Source organism: Xenopus laevis, chromosome 6L, assembly GCF_017654675.1.
Source record: "Xenopus laevis strain J_2021 chromosome 6L, Xenopus_laevis_v10.1, whole genome shotgun sequence".
In the NCBI taxonomy this organism is placed as follows: domain Eukaryota; kingdom Metazoa; phylum Chordata; class Amphibia; order Anura; family Pipidae; genus Xenopus; species Xenopus laevis.
In genome coordinates this window covers 159,163,447-159,191,330 of record NC_054381.1, presented here as the reverse complement: position 1 = coordinate 159,191,330, position 27,884 = coordinate 159,163,447, and the positions used below count along the sequence as shown (strand labels likewise).

Below are 27,884 nucleotides of genomic sequence, written 5' to 3'. Positions count from 1 at the left end.
ACTTGAATGAGGGGTCTCTAAATAGTAAGATTGTTACTCACCACAAAAGGAAAGAGACCCAGGTGCACTGCCCGGAGTCCTCGGCATGGGGAGTGGATATTCCGAAAATGACTTGTGTATGTAACACAAAACGTGTGGCTGTGGACACAATAAACTTTACTTTGCTTCAACACAACCGCACAACCTCAAGTGTTGCCATTATAGGACCCACACCTGACCCTCAACCTCACAACCTCGAGTGTTGCCATTGTAGGACCCACACCTGACCTGTACCCGTGTAATCTCGTTCTGTGTGTGCCTGTGGTTCCTAGACTGAATCTTCCAGAGCAGTGCAGGAGTGTATTTGCCTTATTTGTCCTGCACCCAACCCTAACCCACAATGGTCTCCCAAATTTTAACCTGAACCTGCCCAACCAGTGGTCAACCCGTAGGTCACCATGGGTTTCCAAACCGCTCATCATTACTTTGTGGCATTTGCCGCAGCTCGTATATTAAATGATTATATTTGTCGTTCCTTTTTTGCTTAGAAGACTGGACCCTAAGGCTCTTGCAGATGGTTCTGCTGAAAATATCCCTAGCTCCTGAAGAGTTTCACTTCTGAACATCTACAGCTGCTGACTCTGCTTCTTTGAAATTGGCCAGGTATTGGGCAACACCTGATTGTGCCTCATATACGCCCATATTAGTATCCAATTATTGCCATGGGGGCCAGTCAGAGCAGCCCAAATTGGCACACCCCATGTGGCTTGCAGAACAAATGCAGAGTGCATGTAGTGTGTGCAGAGCTGCCTAACGTCAAGCGCTTTGAGCTGTCACACACAAGCCCTATAAGTAGCAGTCACTTGCCGGCCTGGCACTCTACTTAGAAGCCTGACTAAGCCTTTCTTGAAAAGGGAAATATTTGTCACATTTTGTCAGGGAGAGTCGGACTGTGCTGCTTCAGTAAATGGCTGTGTCTGCTCCCCTGGGAGATATCTCAGCTGTGAATGAGAGATACAACACTTAATAACACTGCAAGTCATGGCTGCCCCAGATCCTCTAACTGCCAGCTACTATAAACTGCCCTTCAACTCGTTTCTGCAGTGTTTTATTCCTCTTTGTCACCGGCACACTCACAGGACTCCCACACTCCTGCTGTGCCTCCTATACCCCCGCCATTCTAAATATACCCCCGCCATTCCAAATATACCCCCGCCATTCCAAATATACCCCCGCCATTCCAAATATACCCCCGCCATTCCAAATATACCCCCGCCATTCTAAATTATACTCCCGCCATTCTAAATTATACTCCCGCCATTCCAAATATACCCCCAACCAACCGCCGATATGTTCCCAGCTGCCAGAGTGGTCGGCAGGAGATGGAGTTCGGTCCCCAAATACCTGCCCCACCAACTGCCGGTATTCTCCCAAGTACCTGCCAGTAGTGAAATTGGCCAGGTATTGGGCAAGGACTACACCTGCTTGAGCCACATATACCCCGCCATTCCAAATATACCCCCTCCATTCTAAACTATACCCCTGCCATTCTAAATTATACCCCTGCCATTCTAAATTATACCCCTGCCATTCTAAATTATACTCCCACCATTCTAAAGCATACTCCTGCCATTCTAAATATACCCCCGCCATTCTAAATTATACTCCTGCCATTCTAAATATACACCCGCCATTCTAAATATACCCCCGCCATTCTAAATATACCCCCGCCATTCTAAATATACCCCCGCCATTCTAAATATACCCCCGCCATTCTAAATATACCCCCGCCATTCTAAATATACCCCCGCCATTCTAGATATACCCCCGCCATTCTAAATATACCCCCGCCATTCTAAATATACCCCCGCCATTCTAAATATACCCCCGCCATTCTAAATATACCCCCGCCATTCTAAATATACCCCCGCCATTCTAAATATACCCCCGCCATTCTAAATATACCCCCGCCATTCTAAATATACCCCCGCCATTCTAAATATACCCCCGCCATTCTAAATATACCCCCGCCATTCTAAATATACCCCCGCCATTCTAAATATAGAGGATTTCAGACTGGCCTGCATATCACTAGTACTTTCCAAGATTGAGAAGTTTTCATGCACAGAATTAGTTTTTTGTGATCATATTGGTGTGTGAATTACCATCTTTACTCTCATTTGGTTTGTGAGAAATTAATTTTAGTCCTTTTTAAGATTTGCTATTAATGAGTGGAGAGAATCTATTTATTGTCTGAATATCATGGTCTCCCCCTCATTGTCCCCCTTCCCCCTCTGATTTCAAGAAATAATTTTAAATTTGGAATCCTCTGCCCCCCTGGGAGCTCTGGGGAATATATGAGTATTTAGTGGCTACCATGGGTGCCTCAACATCACAACATGCATTCTAGGGTTATTAAAGAGCAGCCTGATATATATCTGAGGACATAGAAAGTGTTCTTCTCCCAGTGGATATGAATAGGCCCCTATTATGATATGATTGTTGGCCCAGACACCCAACTTTCATACCTATTTGGCCCACTGCCTGGTCACTTGATAAATGGATTACTTCTTAAATATTTATCTGGCAAATGTTTTGGCATGGGATGTAATTGTTCATCCTGGAGCTTAGGTGGCTGAGGATTCTGCCCCATGACAGTTGGGAGGCGCGTGATCTCGGGAAGACTCTTCAATTGGCCAATGATAAGGCCCTTTGTAAAGATCCATTCACTTGCCGTGCAGTTTATTGTCACTTTCCATCACAGTTAATTAGTATTCCAGCATGAGAAGTTCCTTACTATGAGCGATTTGTGTTTCTGAATGAGTTCCGCCGAGTTAATCCCTCTCCGAAGCCGGGGCCTGTCTTTGAGACTCTGGCATGCGGAATGGTCTGAATCCGTCAAGATACCAAACAAACACAGATGCATTACATATTTCACTGAGCAGCAAAATTACATTTCAAGTGAATTTGGGCAACGTTCTGCCTGATTCAGTGGTTCTTACAGAGTCTGCATATTAATTGGAACATTCCCCAACGAGCTGAGCTTTGTCCAAAGAGCTGTGTCTTCACCATCCGAAGATTTGAAAAATGGCTTGTTTGAGAACTGTCAAAAGCAAAGGCAGCTCAGAGAACAACAACCCGAAAGCCGGTTGTTTTTGGTTGAGAGTTTCAAATTTACTTTGTCTGCGAAGTTTGATTTATTTATTCTGAAACTCCTGTGTATAATGTACACAACTGAGTTTATATATAAATAAAGTACATGACCATGCTTTTGGCATTGTGGTGGAGACTGGTGTTTCTAATGAGTGAGTCATAGGATGAACCTGAGACTTACAGATTTGGTTTGGACAACTGGATAGAGGTCTTCTGTCCTATGGGGTCCATAACTAGGGGCAGCAGAAGGTTTGGTGCCTGTGGGAGACAGTCGGTGGTGGCTTTTTGATCTGCACCCACCCTAACCTGCCATAGCCCAACCTAGGCCTGACCTGGGATATCTATCTATCTATCTATCTATCTATCTATCTATCTATCTATCTATCTATCTATCTATCTATCTATCTATCTATCTATCTATCTATCTATCTATCTCCATGCACTAATTTGAATAAGAGACTGGGATGTGAAAAGGAGAGGCTTGAATAGAAAGATGAGTAATTTTGTAGCCTTACAGAGCGTTTGTTTTTTAGATGGGGTCGGTGACCCCCATTTGAAAGAAGGAAGCAAATCAAAAATGAAAAAATGAAGACTAAATGAAACGTTGCTTGGAATTGGCCATTCTATGACATACTGAAGGTTAACTTCCAGAGCTTTTCCCCGTTAGCTGATGTCACAAGGGAGATACTCTCTCATCCATGAATGATGAAGGCCAGCTTTTTGGTTCCTAGCCATATCAAAGAAATAAATTACATGCAATTCAGCTGGACAAGGAATCCCTTCACTCGTAGTGGTGGCCCATTTGTCATCCTTCACCCACCTTTTATCCTGCAGCCCCCTGAGCCATGGGTTTTTGTGTTGGCCTATACAAGGCTAGTGGCTAACACTCTTGGGCTGCTAGCGGGTTCCAACTTATTGTTCCCAGATGTTGGTCATTGGCCACCATCCAGCCGCTACCCAACGTCTGTGGGCTTTTTCCCATGTGCTCTTTCAGCTTTATTGGCTACTGGAGACATAGACACTATTGTGTGTGGGGCAGTGATTGGGCCCTTGGTTTGTAAGTTGTACTGGGCCTGGGACTGATGAGAATAATGAATGGTTTCTGTGCCGTGTTCTGGACCTGTATCTACAGTTAGGCCCATAAATATTTGTACAGAGAACTTTTTTTTCTAATTTTGGTTCTGTACATCACCACAATGAATTATAAACTCAGATGCAGTTGAACTGCAGACTTTCAGCTTCAATTCAGTGGGTTGAACAAAAAGATTTGCATAACAATGTAAGGAATTAAAGCCTTTTTTTTAACATAATCACTTCATTTCAGGGGCTCAAAAGTAATTGGACAAATTAAAAAACTCAAAATAAAATGTTCATTTCTAATACTTGGTTTGAAAAGCCTTTGCTGGCAATGACAGGCTGAAGTGTTACACTTACTGTTTGTGGCCTTTCTGTCCCAAGTTTAGTCTTCAACAAGTGAAGTGCAGCTCAATTGGGTTCAATCAACAATACTCCACTTCTTTGCTTTAATAAACTCCTGGGTTGCTTTGGCTCTATGTTTTGGGTCATTATGAGACGCCTCCCAATCAATGTGAGTGCATTTAGCTGGATTTGAGCAGACAGTGTCTCTGAAGAGCTCACAATTCATTATTGTGCTTCTGTGTCACATGATGGATAAACACTAGTGTCCCAGTGCCACTGGCAGCCATGCACCCCAAGCCATCACACTGCCCCCCAAATGTTTTATACACAACTGTGCTATGCTTTGGATCATCAGCTCTTCCACACCTTCTCCACACTTTTTTTCTTGCCTTCATTCTGCTAGAGCTTCATCTTGGTTTCATCTGTCCAAAGAATGTTTTTCCGCAAAGTCCAATGTTAGCCTTTGTATTGTTGATGCTTATGAGTGGCTTGTACCTTGCAGTGCTCCCTCTGTATTTACTTTCATGCAGTCTTCTCTTTATGGTAGACTTGGATATGGAGACTCTACCTCCTGGAGACTTTTGGTCACTTGTTTGGCTCTTGTGAAGGGCTTTCTCTTCACCATGGAAATGATTCTGAGATCATCCACCATTGTTGTCTTCCGTGGACGTCCAGGTCTTTTTGCATTGCTGAGTTCACCAGTGATTTCTTTCTTTCTCACCATGTACCAAACTGTAGATTTCCCTCTCCTAATATTGGAGCAATTTCTCGGATGGGTTTTTTCTGTTTTTGCAGCTTAAGGATGAATTGTTTCACCTGAATGGAGAGCTCCTTTGTCCTCATGTTGTCTGTTCCACATACAAGCACCCCCCCCCCCCTAAGATCAACTCCAGGGCTTTTATCTGCTTCATTGATAATGACATAACCAAGGATTTGCCCATGAAATAGACTTTGACTCAATTCTCCAATTACTTTAAAGCTCCTGAAATAAAGTGATTGTGTTAAAAAAGTCTTTAGTTCCTCACATTTTTATGCAATCTTTTTGTTCAACCCACTGAATTAAAGCTGAAAGTCTGCAGTTCAACTGCATCTGAGTTGTTTTATTTAAAATTCATTGTGGTCATGTACAGAACCCAAATTAGAAAAAAGTGGTCTGTCCAAAGATTTATGGACCTAACTATAAAGCACAATGTGGCCCCATTATGTTCTAGCCATTATGTTGTAGCCCAAGTATCCGGCTCTGCAGTGTATCATGTCGGCTGCTATGTGTCCCATTGAATTAAAGTCTTTATTTTTTTTTCCTCCCTTCTATTAAATCCTCTTGACTTGAGACTCCATCAACACATTTCCTTGGAGCCTCACATAAGTCAGAGATGTTAGCATGTAGTAACAAAGGAGCGATCCATATAGCGATTAAACGTCCCACACTCATTACATGGGAACCTCAAGTCAAGTCTCAATCAATTTGCCCCGCTGCTCAGTGCCCTTCTGCCATTGATTTCTTTGGACTGTTGATAATTTACACCAGGCATACTGTGTCATGCAAAGCATCATGGGCAAATAGAGTAGCAAATATGGGTCAGTAGTAAGGGCTGCTTATTACTGTGTTTAGGTTAAAAGATGTATATTATTATGTATTAATATTATATGTATAGGTGAGGATAAGCAACATTGTTGCTCTTGTAGTGTAGTTGAAATCAAAGCAATTGTTCCATATTATATATAGAGAATAAAGTACCCCCTATTGTAAAATATAAGGATATTATAAGTCACAGAGGAGTTCCATGGCCATATATTAAACCGGTCAAGGAACTCCGAGGTAACTTCTAATAGCCTCATTTTCCAACAAGGGCTACTTTATTTATTATAATACACAAGTTTTAGTGACATTACTACTCAACGTTTATAACTGATGACATCACTAGTCACCATTTATAACAATATAATTTACAAGATATTTATGGCTTTTGTGTATTATAATAAATATAATTTTATTTTACTTTATTTCCTTTTTTGCTTTATATCGCTAAAGATTCTATACATGTGCTGCTGGCACAGTCTATCAGAGTCCTGCATCAGGTCAAGTACCTGTGAAATACCTGTGATATAGTTGAGTTTTGGGAAGAAAGACCCGAGTTCCCTGACCAAGCGGGTGGTCCTGCCTAGGTACCCGGGCCAATAGCAAGCTGCATTCCCCCCGCACCTCCTGCAGTGAAATGTAATGATTTCCACCTGACCTGGTTGATTCGCCTCCGGAATGATGTCACTTCCTGTCACCTGTGATGTCACTTGCATTTTGTGTGGGATCTGGGTTGAGGCTGAAGATTGGGGCAGTGCCAGTAGGTTTCGGAGCAGAGAGGAGGGTAATTTGTAGAGGACCAGCGGGTCTGGTTCTCACTTAGCGGGTCCAGGTTGGGCCTGGGTCTGCTCAACTGGACCTGTGCAGGACACTACAGCTAATCGTTTTATCCTTACATAAGCAGCCATTGCCTGACTGTAGCACCTTAGCACCTCCCATGCCAAGAACATAATAGGGGGTGTGGCATAGCATCTTTAGCATCTATGGTAATTGACCACACCCATAAATAGATGGCGCTCTCCAAACCTGGGGCAACACCCAGGCTTTGCTCATAGACTGCACAGAGAGGTACAGGTGTATGGAATCCGTTATCCAGAAAGCTCCGAATTACGGAAAGCCTGTCTCCCATAGACTTTTATTGAAATAATCAAAATTTTTGAAAATGAATGATTCCTTTTTCTCTGTAATCATAAAACAATTATAAATAATTATACAACAGTACAGTGTACTTGATTCCAACGAAGATATAATTGATTTAAGTTGTACACAACTGAGTTTTCCCCTCCCACTTGTTTGTAAGCAATGTTGGCTCTTGGTGCTGATGAGCAATGAATGATGTTGATTTGGACAATGATGAACTTTACGTAGGCGCTTGTGCGTCTAATCACCAAACCCTCCATGATCTGATAGATATGTTCAATTAGTCAATCATCTGACAAACACCATAATACAGGTATCGGATCCCTTATCCGGAAACCTGATATCCAGAAAGCTCCAAATTACGGACTGCAGGCCGTGACCTGCATACTTACCTGATTGGACCCACTCCCATAGACTCCATTTTATCCAAATAATCCAAATTTTTAAAAATGATTTCCTTTTTCTCTGTAGCAATAAAACAGTCGCTTGTACTTGATCCCAACTAAGATATAATTAATCCTTATTGGAGGCAAAACCAGTCTATTGGGTTTATTTAATGTTTAAATGAGTTTCAAGTATGCACCGAATCCAGGATTCGATTCGGGATTCGGCCAGGATTCGGCCTTTTACAGCAGGATTCGGATTCGGCCGAATCCTTCTGCCTGGCCGAACCGAATGCGAACCCTAATTTGCATATGCAAATTAGGGGCGGGCGGGAAATCACGTGACTTTTTGTCAGAAAACGAGGAAGTAAAAAATGTTTTCCCCTTCCCACCCCTAATTTGCATATGCAAATTAGGGTTCGGTATTCGGCCGAATCTTTCACAAAGGATTCGGGGGTTCGGCCGAATCCAAAATAGTGGATTCGGTGCATCCCTAGTTTCAAGTAGATTTAAGGCATGAAGATCCAAATTATGGAAAGATCCGTTATCCAAAAACCCCAGGTCCCGAGCATTCTGGATAACAGGTCCCATACTTGTATATATTTTTTTTATAGAATCCTATTAACACAGTGAACAAAAAAAGCACTGGATATTGGTTGCATTGTACAAGAATGGGGTCCGTTATGGAATTACAGAAAGGCCGTCTCCCATAGGCTTCATTTTATCCAAATAATCCAAAATTTTAAAACAGATTTCTTTTTTCTGTGTAATAATAAAATAGTCGCTTGTACTTGAGCCCAACTAAGATATAATTAATCCTTATTGGAAGCAAAACCAGCTTATTGGGTTTATTTAATGTTTACATGATTTTCTAGTAGACTTAAGGTATGAAGATCCAAATTATGGAAAGATCAGTTATTTGGAAAACTCCAGGTTCTGGGTTATAGAGCAATAGAATTTTAATAGAGGGCTCTTCCTACAGACCCTCCCAGAGAGACGTTGAGTGGGGGTTACATATCTGGAGTGTTTGCTGATTGGCTAACTCCAGATTCCTGCTAATCCCATTGGCTGGAGGGCACTGCATTGGGGCATTTGTCTCAATCCAACGGCTGAACTTTAGAGATAAGAAAGACACTTGGCTGCACAATTTTCCATAATACTTTCATTAAAACTTTATATTCTAACGATTGAGGAATGATCTACTCTGTAAGTGGTGCAGATAAACACAACGTTGGCTTCCTATAATGATCATTTAGTTAATTTTGGCTGCTGTAGCGCAGAACTTTTCTCTAGAAGTGCCCCGATGGGAACATTCTGACATACTGTAGAAGTGTGAGGAATCGATGCTCTGGGGTTTGCCTCTTTCTGTTTAAAATCCTCTTTCATTTCTTCTAAATTCTCCATATTTCATATTTAGCGTTTCTCATGGTCTCTCTCCTTATATTCTCTCTTCAGTTCTCCGGCATCTCGGATCAGCCTGACTCCCACTTACAAACATGTCGTATGGGTCACTGGATGGCAGTGGATTTGGAAGCAGAAACCCTTTCAGTGGACCCTCTACACAAGGATACCAGCCTCTAGGTAACTCTTTTGTTGCTGACTTTGGGTATCGGTGCCTTGATGTGTACTTGGCATTAAAGGAGAACTAAACCCCCGCCATAAGAAAAGCCCCATCTACTACCCTAGATAATCCCCCTATCTAAGAGCTCATGGGCTTCATCTTCTGGGTCTTTGACCTTCTTCAGTAAGGGAATGTCGTAGCATGAGCAGCTGGAGCAGTCCCGTATTCGTACCAACTGCGCATGCACCGAAACTTTTAGTGAATTGCTGAAGGGAAGGAAGAGGATCTGAAGAAGACTGAACACCCGGAAGGTGCCGCCTGTGAGCTCCGCTGTGCTACTCTGCATAAATAAGTGAGCATGCTGTCCAGGGAGACTTTCTAGAATAATACACTATGAGGGTAAGAAGCAGGGAGAGGGAACTATCTAGAGTAGTAGATGGGGCTTTTCTTATTGGGACGGGGTGGTTTAGTGCTCCTTTAAGGTACGATAACGATCAATTAAAGCTGCTGACTTAGCTCCTCCAGACTGAGGTGGCAGTTTATATGCCTGTATAATAAAGGATAATTAAACCTTAAAAATAAGTGAATGTAAAATTGATGAGGGGGCTATTCTAAGCACTTTTGTAATTTACATTGATTATTTATTTTTAATTCCAAGATATTAAGGGATACATGTGCTGTTAATATGAATGAATTTTGTTACAACAGCGCCACCTGCTGGCCATTTTCCCACCAGTCTGACCAGCAAGTAGTCAAGGAAGTTGTCAGGAGAAAGAAAGAGGCTGATGTTCTTCTGCTTAGGAAAGATGTGAGAAAGGTTTCTAATTTTTTTCCTAATCAGAACATCAGAGCAGCCTCTCTCTTCCTTGACTACTTTGTGGTCAAAAAATTATCAGTAGGTGGTAGAGTCCTACGTGGAACCAATTTGTTAAACCCGAACCCACGACCCGCATACTTACCTGATTGGACCCGCTACCCGACCTGCAAGTACCTTATCCGCAACTCGATCTGTGACCTGCTGACCATCAAGAAACAGGAAGTGCTGTCGTAAATCGGAAGTGACCTCATTAGAAGTAGGCGTGATCAGAAAAAAAGGAGTAAAACTCGCTATTGAAGCGATGCGACCCGCAAACCCGGAGAACTGCCAACCCGCGTTTAAACCCGCTCCTGAAACTTCTACCTGCTACCCGCAGGGTACCGCATGTTTTTACGGGTACCCGACCCTCTGCAGGAATCTAGCAGGTGGTGCTGTTGTAACAGAATTCATTCATATTAACAGCACATGTATCCCTTAATATCTTGGAATTAAAAATAAATAAATGAATGAATGTATATTACAAAAGTGCTTAGAATAGCCCCCTCTTCAATTTTTTTTTTTAAAGGTTTACTTATCCTTTAATGCTCCTTATGGCTGGCTAAGTAGGAGATTGTTTTGAAGCTTGAACCTGTCTTTAAAGGGATACTGTCATGGGAAAAAAATTTTTTTTCAAAATGCATCAGTTAAAAGTGCTGCTCCAGCAGAATTCTGCACTGAAATCCATTTCTCAAAAGAGCAAACAGATTTTTTTATATTCAATTTTGAAATCTGACATGGGGCTAGACATATTGTCAATTTCCCAGCTGCCCAAGTCACGTGACTTGTGCTCTGATAAACTTCAATCACTCTTTACTGCTGTACTGCAAGTTGGAGTGATATCACCCCCCTCCCTTTTCCACCCAGCAGCCAAACAACAGAACAATGGGAAGGTAACCAGATAGCAGCTCCCTAACACAGGATAACAGCTGCCTGGTAGATCTAAGAACAACACTCAATAGTAAAATCCAGGTCCCACTGAGACACATTCAGTTACATTGAGAAGGAAAAACAGCAGCCTGCCAGAAAGCATTTCTCTCCTAAAGTGCAGGCACAAGTCACATGACCAGGGGCAGCTGGGAAATTGACAATATGTCTAGCCCCATGTCAGATTTCAAAATTGAATATAAAAAAATCTGTTTGCTCTTTTGAGAAATGAATTTCAGTGCAGAATTCGGCTGGAGCAGCACTATTAACTGATACATTTTGAAAAAAAACATTTTTTTCCCATGACAGTATCCCTTTAATCAAAGATCAGGCACATGGTAAGAGCACCTGCATGTAATGCATTTAACTCCATTTTGCTACAAAGAAGTTCTTTGGGTGCCGGTGAATTATGTGGCCTTGCAGTGCTGAGGTCCTACTTTTAGTTACAGTTGTATCTTCACCCTATGATTTCCTCTGGGTTTCACAGTTTTCCTTCCGAAACCTCTAAACAAACAGGCAGGTTTAACTGGCTCTTGATGAAATGACTGAATTCATTCGTTCTCAGAGAATTAATTATTGGTTTGTTTACTTCCTAATCCTATAAATGGAAGTTGTAAGTATGTGTGGGGGAAATAAAGTAATTAGTGAGTAGAGCGTAAGTAAGTGCTTCGTTATGCCTCAATCGTTGTCCTTAGCCGGCCCTGAGCAGCACAAAGCCATGGCTCCTGCGGGAGATGGAGATGAACGCTGTCAGGAATGTGGAGCACTTTATTAAGGCAAATCATTAGGATATATTCTTTGCATAGGTAGATATAAATATAGCCCCTTCTCTGCCAAAATCAAGTAACGTTTCTCTGCTCTGTCTCACACTCCTTCCTATTAAAGAAATCTTAAAGTAATGACTGTGTTATAGAAGCGAGTAGCACTGCCTGTGTCGTGTGCTCCACGTCTGCCAGATATTCTCTAAAAATGGGGGAAAAGCGACTGTTCGTTGGGGGTCTAAGGAGATTGTGGTTAAATTAAAGGAACAGTAACTCCAAAAAATGAAAATGTTCTAAAAGAATGAATGCTCTTGGAAAACTGTTGTTTGCTTCAGAAACACTACTATAGTTTATATAAACAAGCTGCTGTGTAGTAGTGGGGGCAGCCATGGCTACACAGCAGCTTGTTTATATGAACTATAGTAGTACTTATCTGTTATCTACTGTGTATCCTGTGCTTGAATGGCTGCCCCCATGGCTACACAGCAGCTTGTTTATATAAACTATAGTAGTACTTATCTGTTATCTACTGTGTATCCTGTGCTTGAATGGCTGCCCCCATGGCTACACAGCAGCTTGTTTATATAAACTATAGTAGTACTTATCTGTTATCTACTGTGTATCCTGTGCTTGAATGGCTGCCCCCATGGCTACACAGCAGCTTGTTTATATAAACTATAGTAGTACTTATCTGTTATCTACTGTATATCCTGTGCTTTAATGGCTGCCCCCATGGCTACACAGCAGCTTGTTTATATAAACTATAATAGTACTTATCTGTTATCTACTGTGTATCCTGTGCTTGAATGGCTGCCGCCATGGCTACACAGCAGCTTGTTTATATAAACTATAGTAGTACTTATCTGTTATCTACTGTGTATTCTGAGCTTGAATGGCTGCCCCCATGGCTACACAGCAGCTTGTTTATATAAACTATAGTAGTACTTATCTGTTATCTACTGTGTATCCTGTGCTTGAATGGCTGCCGCCATGGCTACACAGCAGCTTGTTTATATAAACTATAGTAGTACTTATCTGTTATCTACTGTGTATCCTGAGCTTGAATGGCTGCCCCCATGGCTACACAGCAGCTTCTTTATATAAACTATAGTAGTACTTATCTGTTATCTACTGTGTATCCTGAGCTTGAATGGCTGCCCCCATGGCTACACAGCAGCTTGTTTATATAAACTATAGTAGTACTTATCTGTTATCTACTGTGTATCCTGTGCTTGAATGGCTGCCCCCATGGCTACACAGCAGCTTGTTTATATAAACTATAGTAGTACTTATCTGTTATCTACTGTGTATCCTGAGCTTGGATGGCTGCCCCCATGGCTACACAGCATCTGATGAAGTCTTAAAGGGACCCTAGTGACCTTTTTTATATTCCATTAAAACATGTATTTACTGCACATTTAATAAATGTGAAAATATGGCGGATTTGCATCAATATACATCTCCAGCTTTAGTGGTTTACTCTGCCTCAGAGTTAAAGTGGACCTGTCCCCCAGACATAAAAAGCTGTATAATAAAAGTCCTTTTCAAATTAAACATGAAATCCAAATTATTATTTTTTTATTAAAGCATTCATAGCTGTTGTAAACTCATTTACACATCTCAGCTGTCAATCAAATATTGTCTGCCCCTCCTCTATGCCTTAGGCAATTACTTTCACTTTCCATTCAGCACTTCCTACATGTCACTGCTCTCCCCACATTCCCCCGTTCTCTTCACCATTTAATTGTGTAACCAGGACATGGGGATGGACATCAGGTCCCCCATTCTGGTGCACAAACAAGATTCTGAGATGATACAAGACTTGTCTTAATAACAGTGTCCCACACAATGGCTCCTGCAACAAAGTGATAGTGGGAACACTTACAGCCAAGCTTCTGCCTGCTGCAACGTCCAGACCGATATCCCAAACTGCAATCCAGGGCAAAATCAATGTAGAGGAACGGAGCACCGCAGAGCCAGAATAATATGTTAAAGTCAAAATTTATTATAAATCCATTAAAAATTACAGCAGCATCTCAACTGTGGGGCTGCGGCTTAACGCGTTTCGTGACTCATTGCCACTTCTGATGAAGTTGCCTGATGAAGTGGCAATGAGTCACGAAACGCGTTAAGCCGCAGCCCCTCAAGAAAAATGCTGCTGTCTTTTTTAATGGATTAATAATACATTTTGACTTTTTTAACATATCATTCTGGCTTTGCGGTGCTCCGTTCCTCTACATTGATTTTGCACAAAATGGCTCCTGCCTGCTTGTTATAATTAATTCCCAGACTGAAGCAAACAAGATTCAAATAATTTATATAGTATAATTAAAGTTAATTTTGCTTAACTAATGTGATAAAATTATAAGATTTTGAATAATTTTTTGGATGACTGCTCCCCTTTAAAGTGCTTCATTGGAACTGCCCGTTCTTGCGCTGCCCACTCGCCTGATGTACAATGCACTGTGTCAGAATAATACTCGGCCATTGATATATTTTATCTACTCTCCACTTGCACCTGATCATTTGGGTGTTTCACGGTGGTATTGTATGATAACGGGGAACTAATACTAGAGTCCTGCGCGGGTCCATTTTTTGGAACCGTACCCGACCTGTACCTGTAACCTGCTTGGACCCACTACACGACCTGCAAGTACCTTATCCGCAACCTGGACCCGCGACCCGCTGACCATCAAGAATCAGGAAGTGCTGTCATTGTAAACCGGAAGTGACATCATCAAAAGACCCGTGGCTCGACCCGCTTCCACCCGCAGGGTACCGCAGGTTTTTACAGGTAACCTGCGGGTACCCGACCCGCTGCAGGACTCATTCCCAGACAATGCTCTTTATGGGGTTGGGGAAATGGTCTGGCAATAGGGGGATTCATTTACTGCATTTGCCAGTTCCCTTATGTGTAGGACACGCTGGAAATACTGATACTGCAATTGAATACGACTTACCTGCTATAACTGCAGCGTCAGCGCATTAATTCCTGCAACAAAGGGGCGAACTGAGCGAGTAGAACATTCGGAGAAACAGCCCTCACCTCCTTCCTTTCCTAGACAAAATTTTATTGAGTTTTGCACATACGGTATGTAATATTCAGCCTAGACGCGTGCCTGCTGTCTATATAAACTCCCAGCAGATTGTGACACACACTTTATTGTTCCCTCATTATATCATATTTATTATATTATTGTTCTACCTTTAATAGAAGTGTTGTGCATTCCGGCTGTTCTGCTCGTCGTCTACTCTCTGCTTTCTGCTTCCTCCCATTGGAACTTAATAGCTCTCATGTTCTGTCTAATAAACTGAGCCACAGAGCTGTGATATGCACCTTTTATCTCTCTCTCTCACACACATATATATTCATATAAATAGATAGATAGATAGATAATGATAGATAGATAGATAATAGATAGATAGATAGATAGATAGATAATAGATAGATAGATAGATAGATAGATAATAGATAGATAGATAGATAATGATAGATAGATAGATAGATAGATAAATAATGATAGATGGATAGATAGATAGATAGATAGATAATGATAGATAGATAGATAAATATGCTGCAGCACACACACTTTTTTTCCATCTGCTAATATATGCATGTGCTGAATCAGGACAATGTGCTGACACTTATTGCATTCCCATTTATTACCACAATGATAGGAATCAAAGTTAATTTATAGATCTTTGAGCATCTCATAAAGATTATATGCAGCCCTGTGATCTTATTACTATATTCCATTTACTATATACAATACATGGGCAAACGTATGGGGACACTGTGTAAAATACAGTCGGAACTGTCACTGCCGGGTTATAAACTGGAAGCAGAAGAACTAGCCAGAGAGGGAGCGTGGGAAGTTTATGGGGCAACAGAGGCAAACAAACCCTACATTATGGGGCAAATTCATCATGGGTCGAATATCGAGGGTTAATTAACCCTCGATATTCGACTGGGAATTAAAATCCTTCGACTTCGAATATCGAAGTCGAAGGATTTTAGCGCAAATAGTTTGATCGTTTGATCGAAGGAATAATCCTTCGATCGAACGATTAAATCCTTCGAATCGAACGATTCGAAGGAATTAAATCCAACGATTGAAGGATTATTCTTCGACCAAAAAAACTTAGGAAAGCCTATGGGGACCTTCCCCATAGACTAACATTGGGTTGTGGCGAACTAGGGGGGCGAAGTTTTTTCTTAAAGAGACAGTACTTCGACTATCGAATGGTCGAATAGTCGAACGTTTTTTAGTTCGAATCCTTCGAACTTGGAAACTAGGGGGTCGAAGTTTTTTCTTAAAGAGACAGTACTTCGACTATCGAATGGTCGAATAGTCGAACGATTTTTAGTTCGAATCCTTCGCGCTCAGGAACTAGGGGGTCGAAGTTTTTTCTTACAGAGACAGTACTTCGACTATCGAATGGTCGAATAGATGAACGATTTTTAGTTCGAATCCTTCGATTCGAAGTCAAAGTCGTAGTCAAAGGTCGAAGTAGCCCATTCGATGGTCGAAGTAGCCCAAAAAACACTTGGAAATTCGAAGTTTTTTTTACTTCGAATCCTTCACTCGAAGTTGGTGAATCGGCCCCTAAGTGTCTGGAGATGGATAAAGGGAGCTGCCACTGGGCTATGAATAAGGACAAATTAGTCCCCTAAAGTGCTAAATGGCATTTCATCATCTGGCAAATCAACTGAACCCCTGTGGGATGAATTGGAACCCTGAGTGTGAGACGGACCCCCGACGTCAGTGCCCAACCTCACTAATGCTCTTGTGGCTGAATGGCAGCAACTCCCAGCAACAACTCCCAGCAACAACGTTCCAACAGGAAAGGCAGGAGCAATCTAACTGAACCCCTGTGGGATGAACTGGAAGGAAGAGTTTTGTACTCAGTACAGCAATAAGGATGGTGCAGTTATTTAGTATGTGCAGCTCATGGCAAGTATCCCATTATCATGAGCAAGTGCTTTACAAAGAGATCCACCTTAAATTAGCACTTGCCATTAGACTAAAAGGTTTCCGTTGAGCATATTTTGCTAAATGAACCCTCCCGTCACTATCTCACTTGTCACATTTCTCTGCTTTTAATGAGTGAAAATTGGTGCCAGTTTTGCCATTTTCATTCTCTGGCCGTTTTTCATTGTTCCGAAACTTTAATCTGCGTTTTTTTTTTTTTTTTTACACTGTGTGAAATAGAAATGAAAATAATAGAATTAAAATAATGATTTTTATAGACCAGTTGCAAATCTACCTCGTGCGACACATCGCTAAATCCCCCACTGAAGTGTTTAAATGATGAAGTCGTTGGTGCACCATTTCCTATATATAAAAGAAAAAAGGAAATTGTATATATATTTGTCACTTACTTTAATTTGTATTAACTTAATAAGGGAACTATATACTTTTCACTCTCATAAATGGGCCCCAATGTGAAAAGACGTACTTATGCTAAACAGGCGTTGCCATATTGATTCCCTTAGACAGTACAGTATGAGGGTATAGCTTATTGTGTGCCCAGAACATTCCTTCTCTGTATATTTGTATTTATACATATGGGAGGAGGAGGTGCCATATTGATTCCCTTAGACAGTACAGTATGAGGGTATAGCTTATTGTGTGCCCAGAACATTCCTTCTCTGTATATTTGTATTTATACATATGGGAGGAGGTGCCATATTGATTCCCTTAGACAGTACAGTATGAGGGTATAGCTTATTGTGTGCCCAGAACATTCCTTCTCTGTATATTTGTATTTATACATATGGGAGGAGGAGGTGCCATATTGATTCCCTTAGACAGTACAGTATGAGGGTATAGCTTATTGTGTGCCCAGAACATTCCTTCTCTGTATATTTGTATTTATACATATGGGAGGAGGTGCCATATTGATTCCCTTAGACAGTACAGTATGAGGGTATAGCTTATTGTGTGCCCAGAACATTCCTTCTCTGTATATTTGTATTTATACATATGGGAGGAGGTGCCATATTGATTCCCTTAGACAGTACAGTATGAGGGTATAGCTTATTGTGTGCCCAGAACATTCCTTCTCTGTATATTTGTATTTATACATATGGGAGGAGGGAGGTGCCATATTGATTCCCTTAGACAGTACAGTATGAGGGTATAGCTTATTGTGTGCCCAGAACATTCCTTCTCTGTATATTTGTATTTATACATATGGGAGGGAGGTGCCATATTGATTCCCTTAGACAGTACAGTATGAGGGTATAGCTTATTGTGTGCCCAGAACATTCCTTCTCTGTATATTTGTATATATACATATGGGAGGAGGTGCCATATTGATTCCCTTAGACAGTACAGTATGATGGTATAGCTTATTGTATGCCCAGAACATTCCTTCTCTGTATATTTGTATTTATACATATGGGAGGAGGGAGGTGCCATATTGATTCCCTTAGACAGTACAGTATGAGGGTATAGCTTATTGTGTGCCCAGAACATTCCTTCTCTGTATATTTGTATTTATACATATGGGAGGAGGGAGGTGCCATATTGATTCCCTTAGACAGTACAGTATGAAGGTATAGCTTATTGTGTGCCCAGAACATTCCTTCTCTGTATATTTGTATTTATACATATGGGAGGAGGAGGTGCCATATTGATTCCCTTAGACCAGTGATCCCCAACCAGTAGCTCGTGAGCAACATGTTGCTCTCCAACCCCTTGGATGTTGCTCCCAGTGGCCTCAAGGCAGGAGCTTATTTTTGAATTCCAGGCTTGAGCAAGTTCTGGCTACATAAAAACCAGGTGCACTGCCAAACAGAGCCTCAGTGTAGGTTGAGAATCCACATAGGGGCTAGCAAATGGCCAATCACAGCCCTTATTTGACACCCCAAGAAGATTTTTCTTGCTAGTGTTGCTCCCCAACTCCTTTTACTGCTGAATGTTGCTCATGGGTTCAAAAAGGTTGGGGATCCCTGCCTTAGACAGTACAGTATGATGGTATAGCTTATTCTGTGCCCAGAACATTCCTTCTCTGTATATTTGTATTTATACATATGGGAGGAGGAGGTGCCATATTGATTCCCTTAGACAGTACAGTATGATGGTATAGCTTATTGTGAGCCCAGAACATTCCTTCTCTGTATATTTGTATTTATACATATGGGAGGAGGTGCCATATTGATTCCCTTAGACAGTACAGTATGAGGGTATAACTTATTGTGTGCCCAGAACATTCCTTCTCTGTATATTTGTATTTATACATATGGGAGGAGGGAGGTGCCATATTGATTCCTTTAGACAGTACAGTATGAGGGTATAGCTTATTGTGTGCCCAGAACATTCCTTCTCTGTATATTTGTATTTATACATATGGGAGGAGGATGTGCCATATTGATTCCCTTAGACAGTACAGTATGAGGGTATAGCTTATTGTGTGCCCAGAACATTCCTTCTCTGTATATTTGTATTTATACATATGGGAGGAGGTGCCATATTGATTCCCACTGAAACTAAACTGTGTGAGCCAATAGTTTCCTGCTCAGCATATTTGTGCTCCTATATTCAGATGTGCTTGTATAAGAAGTTTTGTTTGGGACGCTCAGCTGAGCTACAGATTCGGGCTGTTAAAGGAGAACTAAAGCCTAACTAAAGAAGTAGCTAGAAATGTTGTACATGATGTTTTGTGCTTCTGTACCAGCCCAAGGCAACCACAGCCCTTTAGCAGTAAAGATCTGTGTCTCCAAAGATGCCCCAGTAGCTCCCCATCTTCTTTTCTGCTGATTCACTGCACATGCTCTGTGCTGCTGTCACTTACTGAGCTTAGGGACCCACTCACAATATACAGTACACATAGAATAGAAATGTCACAATATAAGGCTGATTAGTAATTAATACACATAATTACTACATGGCAGCACAGAAACCAGTGCAATTAGCATCAGAATTGAATAATCAGCAAACCTGTAGCATCAGCTTATATTACAGCCAGGGAAGCTCATTTTGTGCTGGATAATTAGTGACGAGCCCTAAGCTTAGCTTCTCAACAGCCAATCAGAGCCCACTGAGAATGTGAGTGTCACAGACACTTTCCAAGATGGTGACCCCCTGTGACAAGTTTGAAGTCCTGGATCATTGCTGCTATTGACAAGCTCAAACTTTAGCCTCGTGCAATAAGTTCACTATATAAAATAGGACATTTTAGCCACATTCATTTTTAGGGTTTAGTTCTCCTTTAAGGAGGTTAAGCACAAGGTGGATAAATGTCACAATGAAGTCTAGTCCCCCTTTACCATTTATAATTCAGTAAGAGTAACATGTAAAATGAGTTTATATATAAAGGAACATGTTGTAACATTAATGAGTCGCTGTCCGTTTGATTAATTGCTTAATATGTGCCAGGGAATGTCTACACAAAGCTTTGCTATTAGGCCTTTATTGCCTGTTATCTGTTCTCTTGTATATGTTACAGTCTCTTGGCATTTCCCTGGTGCACCATGTTGCGCTGTTCACCTTTAAATTAACTGTTAGTAGGATGTAGAGAGGGATATTAATCTGAGACAATTTGCAATTGGTTTTCATTTTTTATTATTTGTGATTTTGACTTATTTAGCTTTTTATTCAGCAGCTGTCCAGGTTGCAATTTCAGCAATTTGGTTGCCCGGGTCTAAATTACCTTAGCAACCATGCACCGATAAGAGACTGGAATAGAAGACTGAGTAGAAAGTTAAGTAATAAAAAGTAGCAATAACAATATTTGTAGCCTTACAGAGCATTTGTTTTTTAGATGGGGTCAGTGACCCCCCCTTTAAAAGCTGGAAAGAGTCAGAAGAAGTCGTCAAATCAATAATTAAGACCAACTGAAAAGTTGCTTAGAATGAGCCATTCCATAACATACTAAAAGTTAGAGATACTGACACCAAATTTTTTTTTTTTTTTTACTATCTATCATAATATTATCTTTGAATGTTATTTATAATTTTACCATAACAGTATTTGCCTGATGCTTTTACATTACCTTTCTTACCCCCATGTTCCTGTATAAGGGGGCTGCCATATTTGTGCAGCAGGAGTCGCTAGCATTAGAAACTCTAAGGGGCATATTTATCAAGGGTCGCATTTCGAATTGAAAAAAAAAACTTGGAAATCCTAATTCAAAAAGACCAAACAAAATAAAGTCGAAGGGTTTTTGGTCGAATAGGTCTGTTTTCGATCGAATAGGTCCATATTCAGCCGAATTTGAATCGTACTTATCGAAGTAATCGCGCATTCGATCGAACTTGATTCGTAGTGTTTCCCCCAAAAAAACCTATGATTTTTCAAAGTCCACCAATTGACGCCAAATAGGTTGTAGGAGGTCCCCAATAGGCTAAAACAGCAATTCGGCAGGTTTTAGATGGCGAATGGTTGAAGACCAATTTTTAAAGAGACAGTACACAATAAATTTCGATATTCACATTTTTTAATTTTTTTCAAATTCGTATCGAATTTGGACTATTCCCTAGTCGAAGTACATAAAAAATACCTCAAAATTCAATTTTTTTTCATTCGAAAATTCACCTCGACCTTTGATAAACGACAAGTTGAAAAGGGACAGTCAGGTTGGCAAAACAGTCAGGTTTATGAACAAGTGACAATTACTTACAAAAGCAGAACGATCAGCGAAAAACAATCAACACGACCTACAGGTAACTTTTAAAGGGATCCTGTCATCGGAAAAGATGTTTTTTTCAAAACACATCAGTTAATAATACTGCTCCAGCAGAATTCTGCACTGAAATCCATTTCTCAAAAGAGCAAACAGATTTTTTTATATTCAATTTTGAAATCTGACATGGGGCTAGACATATTGTCAGTTTCCCAGGTGCCCCTGGTCATGTAAATAATTTCCTTTTTCTGTGTAATAATAAAACAGTAACTTGTACTTGATCCCAACTAAAAAATAATTAATAGGGATGCATCAAATCCAATATTTTGGATTCGGCCGAACCCCTGAATCCTTCACAAAATATTCGGCCGAATACAGAACCAAATCTGAATTCTAATTTGCATATGCAAGTTAGGGGTGGGAAGGGGAAGGGGAAAACATTTTTTTTTTTTTCTTGTTTTGTGATAAAAAGTCACGTGATTTCCCTCCCTGCCCCTAATTTCATATGCAAATAAGGATTCTAATTCGGTTCTGCCGGAAAGAAGAATTCAGCCGAATCCGAATCATGCAGAAAGAGGCAAAACCCTGGCTGAATCCCGAACTGAATCCTAGATTCGGTGCATCCCTAATAATTAAGCTTTATTGGGTAAAACCAGCCTATTGGGTTTATTTAATGTTTACATGATTTTCTACTAGACTTAAGGTATGAAGATCCAAATTACAAAAAGATTCGTTATCTGGAAAACCTCAGGTCCCGAGCATGCTCCTTCCCTAAACCACACTCACACTCACTCACTCCTAACTATTAGGATGATGTAAAGAGTGATATTCTGAGACAATTTGCAATTGGTTTTAATTTTTTTTATTTGTGGTTTTTGAGTAATATAGCTTTTTATTCAGCAGTTTGCAATTTCCGCCATCTGGTTGCTAGGGCCCAAATTCCCCTAGCAACCATGCACTGATTTGAATAAGAGACTGGAACATGAATAGAAGAGGCCTGAATAGAAAGATGAGAAATAAAAAGTAGCAATAACAATACATTTGTAGCCTTACAGAGTATTTGTTTTTTAGATGGGGTCAGTGACCCCCATTTGAAATCTGGAAAGAATCAGAAGAAAAAGGCAAATAAACTATAAAAAAAATAAAATAATGAATGGCAATTGAAAAGTTGTTTAGAATGAGCCTATTACAAAGTTAAAGGTGAAGCGTAGGGATATCAGTCACATTGCTGTACATTCAAATATCCAACAGTGTCACATAAGGGAAGGAACCCCCTGTCATAGTTCTGCTTCATCGACAGGATTTTTTTTTTTATTTCTTTCTGCAAATAAATGTTCAGGTGGATAATTGATATCTTTAAATAATCTCTCCTACATTTGAAGGCACCATATAATCATCATTTCAGGAGAAATTAGATTTTTTTTGTTTAAGATTACATCATTGTTCTTTTGGGGCTTTGTATTTAATCTGTAGGCTGGAAAGTGTGGCGCTATGAAATCTTTAATACACAGCAAATTAATCATAGACGTTAAACTTGATATTCCAACTTTTTACTGCTTGTTGGGGAATCTGCCATCTTTTATATTGTTACTTATTATACCGGATGTATAGAGAGCCTTCCCCGCACACTATCCACTAGGGATGCACCGAATTCGGCCGATTTCCCAAAGTCTTTGTGAAAAGTTCAGCCGAATACCGAACCAAATCCTAATTTGCATATGCAAATTAGAGACAGCTAAGGAAAAAGTGGGAAGATTATTTTTTCACTTCCTTGTTTTGAGACGAAAAGCCTTGTGATTTCCCTTCTCACGCCTAATTTACATATGCAAATTAGGATTCGGATTCGCATCGGCCACACACAAGGATTCGGCCAAATCCTACTTAAAAAGGCCTAATCCTGGATTCGGTGCATCCCTACTATCCACCCCATATAGGTAACAGTAGACTAGATTTTAGTCTATTAATTTAGATTATTTTGTGTTCCAGAGTCTTTTGCACCCCTTTACAACTCCCAGCACCCACATCACCTTTAAATTAGGGATGCACCGAATCCACTATTTTTTGGATTCGGCCGAACCCCCGAATCCTTTGAGAAACATTCGGTCGAATACTGAACCGAATCCTAATTTGCATATGCAAATTAGGGGTAGGAAGGGGAAAACTTTTTTTTTCCCCTTGTTTTGTGACAAAAAGGTCACTCTATTTGCATCTGCAAATTAGGATTTGGATTCGCATCAGCCAGGCAGAAGGATTTGGCCGAATCCGAATCCTGCTGAAAAAAAAACAAATCCTGGTTGAATCCCGAACCAAATCCTGAATTTGGTGCATCCCTAACTGTTAGTATGATGTAGAGAGGGATATTCTGAAACAATTTGCAATTGGTTTTCATTTTTTATTATTTGTGGTTTTTGAATTATTTAGCTTTTTATTCAGCAGCTCTCCAGTTTGCAGTTTCAACAATCTGGTTGCTAGGGTCCAAATTCCCCTAGCAACCATGCACTAATTTTAATAAGAGACTGGAATATGAATAGAAGAGGACTGAATAGAAAGATGAGTAATAAAAAGTAGCAATAACAATAAATATGTAGCCTTACAGAGCATTTGTTCTTTGGATGGGGTCAGTGACCCCCTTTTGAAAGCCGGAAAGAGAAGAAGGCAAATAATGCAAAAATTAAAAAAATGAAGACCAATTAGAAAGTTGCCTAGAATGAGCCATTCTATAACCTAGTAAAAATTAACTTAAACATACGTCTTTAATTGTAGGTTTCTGGAGGAAGTTCAGCAACAGGCTGACAATCTAATACGGGTATGGGACCTGTTATCCAGAATGCTCGAAACCTGAGGCTTTCCATAATTTGGATCTTCATACCTTAAGTCTACTAGAAAATCGTATAAACATTAAATAAAGCCAATAGGTTGGTTTTGCCTCCAATAAGGATTAATTATATCTTAGTTGGGATCAAGTACAAGCGACTGTTTTATTATTACATAGAGAAAAATAATTTTTTTAAATTTTGGTTCATTTTGATAAAATGCAGTATGGGAGACTGCCTTTCCTTAATTCAGATCTTTCTGGATAACTGGTTTCTGGATAATGGATCCCATACCTGTACCCCATTTTATGGGATGAGAAATACAGAGTAATACAGAGCGATGTGCAGATCGGGCACTGGCAGTTTGTATGTAAGTGTCAGACTTTCCTTTATATAGAGGGGCCCCTGGGTGCAGTTGAGTGAGGAACACGTTGAGTTGTGCCGGTTTATAAATGGGCCGGTACTGAGCAAGTCTTTCCTTCTGAAGGATTTACAGTCGCTGCCTTCATTGCACCCGCTGGATCCCATCACTGTCAGATTTATGTCTCTCTGTCTGTCCGTCGGACTGAAGATCAGCAAGTTTCAGCCTCCCGCGTGAGCCGACCCAGGAGAACTGCACGTAGTTCATAATAAAGATTTATGCCCTCGCTATTGATTCTGGACAGAAATATTGTGAGCAGGTCAGGGACCGACTACTGGACCAGATCCCAGAGTTTCTCTGAAATTTACTCTTCTTCTGGAAAGCACCCTTTAAAGGGGAACTGTCGTGAAAATGAAAATTTAATATAAGCTTCTTCATATTGAAATAAGAAACTTTCTATATGCAATCAATTAAATATTCTGTGTTTCTGAAATAATAAGTTTATCTTCACTATTCCTCTCTCAGCATCTGTTTCTCTTCATTCTCTCTTCATGCAGCAGTTGGGTATCAGATATTCATTGACAGTTACATCCAATATATCTTATATGGGGGCTCCTTTCCTAGCAGATGTATTAGAGCTCACTCAAATAACTGATTCCAGTACAAACAAAATGTAACAAAATAACTGCCTTTTGCACAAATTCTGCATGTAGAGAGACATGATGTCTGGTGAGTTTAATAGAGTGAGCTCTAATACATCTTCTAGGCAAAAGGAGCCCCCCTATAAGATATATTGGATCTAACTGTCAGTGAATATCTGACACCCAACTGCTGCATGAAGAGAGAATGAAGAGAAAGAGATGCTGAGAGAGGAAGTTCCCATTAGGTAGCACTAATATAGATTTGCTTTATAAATGATTCGTGAGAGTCGGCTAAAGTAGCAGGAGTCCATTCCCAGCCGGCTAATTGTGTAACCCCTGCTCCATCCACTATCTGTCCCAACGAGCTCAATGTACTGTCAGATCTGCTCTTCTCATAAAGGAACAAATCCATATATTTGGGATTCTGTAGAAAATGTAATTCACATTCCAACATTTAGTAACATCCTGGACTAACCCTGGGACTCGAACAGCTCTGATAATAAGACAAAGCAACCGAAAGAATATGTTTTGTAGTGGGAACATAGTACTGTAGTACAGGTATGGGACCTCATAGTAGAGTCCTGCAGCGGGGCGGTACCCTGCCGGTTGCAGGTAGAGGTTTTGGGAGCAGGTGTAGACGCGGGTTGGCAGTTTACTCCTTTTTTTCTGATCACGCCTACTTCTAATGATGTCACTTCCTGTTTACAATGACAGCACTTTCTGTTTCTTGATGGTCTCAGATCAGGTTGCGGATAAGGTTCTGCCGGGTAGGGTCCGGGGTAGGGTTGCCACCTTTAAAAAAAAAAAAAAAAATTACCGGCCAGTGGTGGGGGCAGAAAATAAAGGGGCGGAGCCGATGAGGCGCCTGCAAAAGGGGAGGGGTCACAGGTGATAACATCACAAAAGGTGCGGGGTCACCACCCAAAGCCGACAAAAATGTACGTTTTCATCGGCGGGCAATGGATTTTGTAAATGGCATTACAAATTACCAGCAGCTACATTACCGGTAAATTTGTAATACCGGCCCCGGCCCTGGCAGGTGTTTTACCGGCTAGGCCGGTGAAATACCGGCCGGGTGGCATCCCGGGGTCCAATAGGGTAAGTTGTGGGTCCAGTTCGGGTTTAACAAATTGAAAAACTCGGTTGTGTATCAAGCAATGCAGAGATAGAGCAGCAGGGGGCAAACTCTACTGACCCCCAATAAATTAAAAAATTTAAAAATTCCACTGCCCCCAGGGGCTGCCACAATGCCACCCGTCTCCTCTGTCTGCGCACTTAAAGGGGTTGTTCACCTCTGAGTTCTGTATTAGTAGGATGTAGAGAGGGATATTCTGAGACAATTCGTAACTGGTTTTCATTTTTTTTTTTATTTGTGGCTTTTGACTTTTTTTTTTTTATTATTCAGCAGCTCTTCAGTTTGTAATTTCAGCCATCTCGTTGCTAGGGTCCACATTCCCCTAGCAACCATGCATTGATTTGAATCAGAGACTGGAATAGGAGAGGCCTGAATAGAAAGATCAGTTATAAAAAGTAACAACACATTTGTAGCCTTACAGAACATTTGTTGTTAGATGGGGTCAGTGACCCCCATTTGAAGGAAAGCAGAAAAAAATCCCACTTGTAGACTTTCCCACGCAGTGATCTCCCTGGTTGCCTTGGAATTTAATTGTCAGTTTAATCGGATGTCTGGCAAATTGTCTGCCTCCACCTGCGTGAGTGAGAGGCTTGTTCAGGTAGAGAGAGGGGGGCTCACCTGGGACTTGTACGCTGCTGTTTGATGTTCCTGAGGCTGCCCCCGTTCTACTCCCGGACTGTTACGCTTTCCCTTTACTTTTCATGCAGTTCTTCAAAGTGTGGCCTGAGGGCAGTAGATTTGTGCTCAGTGCTTATTAGGAAGGATTCTAATACTGGAAGTGTCTTGGGTCAAAATCCTATTGTGCTAAGTGGCGCTCCTGACTGTCAGATGTGCCTTTCAACTAGCGCTTCCACCTGCCGTACAACTGCCACTCCATTGTTTGCTGTCCCCTGCTGCTGCACTCTCACACCCACTCCTCTGTCTCACCCTCCAGCCAATGAGACGCTCTTTCTACTGTACATCGTTAACCCATTCTCTGTGCTTCGTTTGACATTCACAGTAGAACCCCCATTTTATGTTTTACAGGGGACCAGGAAAAAATTATATAAACCCCGGGATAATGTAATATCAGGGAAATTTGTTAAAGTGGCTTTTTCTTCAAGTACTGAAAGAAGTCCGTTTTACTTTTTATACAATATTTACTGTGTTAACAAAAAGGGTTAAAGGGGTTGATCACCTTTGAGATAACTGTTAGTATGATGTAGAGAGGGATATTCCGAGACACTTTGCGATTGGTTTTCATTTTTTATTATTTGTGGTTTTTAAGTTATTTAGTTTTTTTATTCAGCAGCTCTCCAGTTTCTAATTTCAGCAGTCTAGTTGCTAGGGTCCAAATTCCCCTAGCAACCATGCATTGATTTGAATAAGAGACTGGAATATGAATAGGAGAGGCCTGAATAGAAAGATGAGGAATAAAAACTAACAATACATGTGTAGCCTTACAGAGCATTCATTTTTTAGAAGGGGTCAGTGACCCCCATTTGAAATCTGCAAAAGAGTCAGAAGAAAAAGGAAATTAAATATAAAAGTATAACAAATTTGCTTGAAT

The 27,884-nt window shown here is 40.8% G+C and overlaps 1 protein-coding gene across 3 annotated transcripts in view; it reads left to right on the top strand.

Moving 5' to 3' along the window:
• tsnare1.L (t-SNARE domain containing 1 L homeolog) overlaps positions 1–27,884 on the top strand; it is a 227,984-nt gene that overhangs the window by 65,860 nt on the left and 134,240 nt on the right. For all 3 annotated transcript variants that reach the window (XM_041566666.1, XM_041566664.1, XM_041566663.1), the window contains exon 3: positions 9,109–9,234. In XM_041566666.1, the coding sequence (XP_041422600.1) occupies positions 9,150–9,234 (85 nt within the window). In that variant the 5' untranslated portion in view covers positions 9,109–9,149. The remainder of the gene's footprint in view (positions 1–9,108; positions 9,235–27,884) is intronic.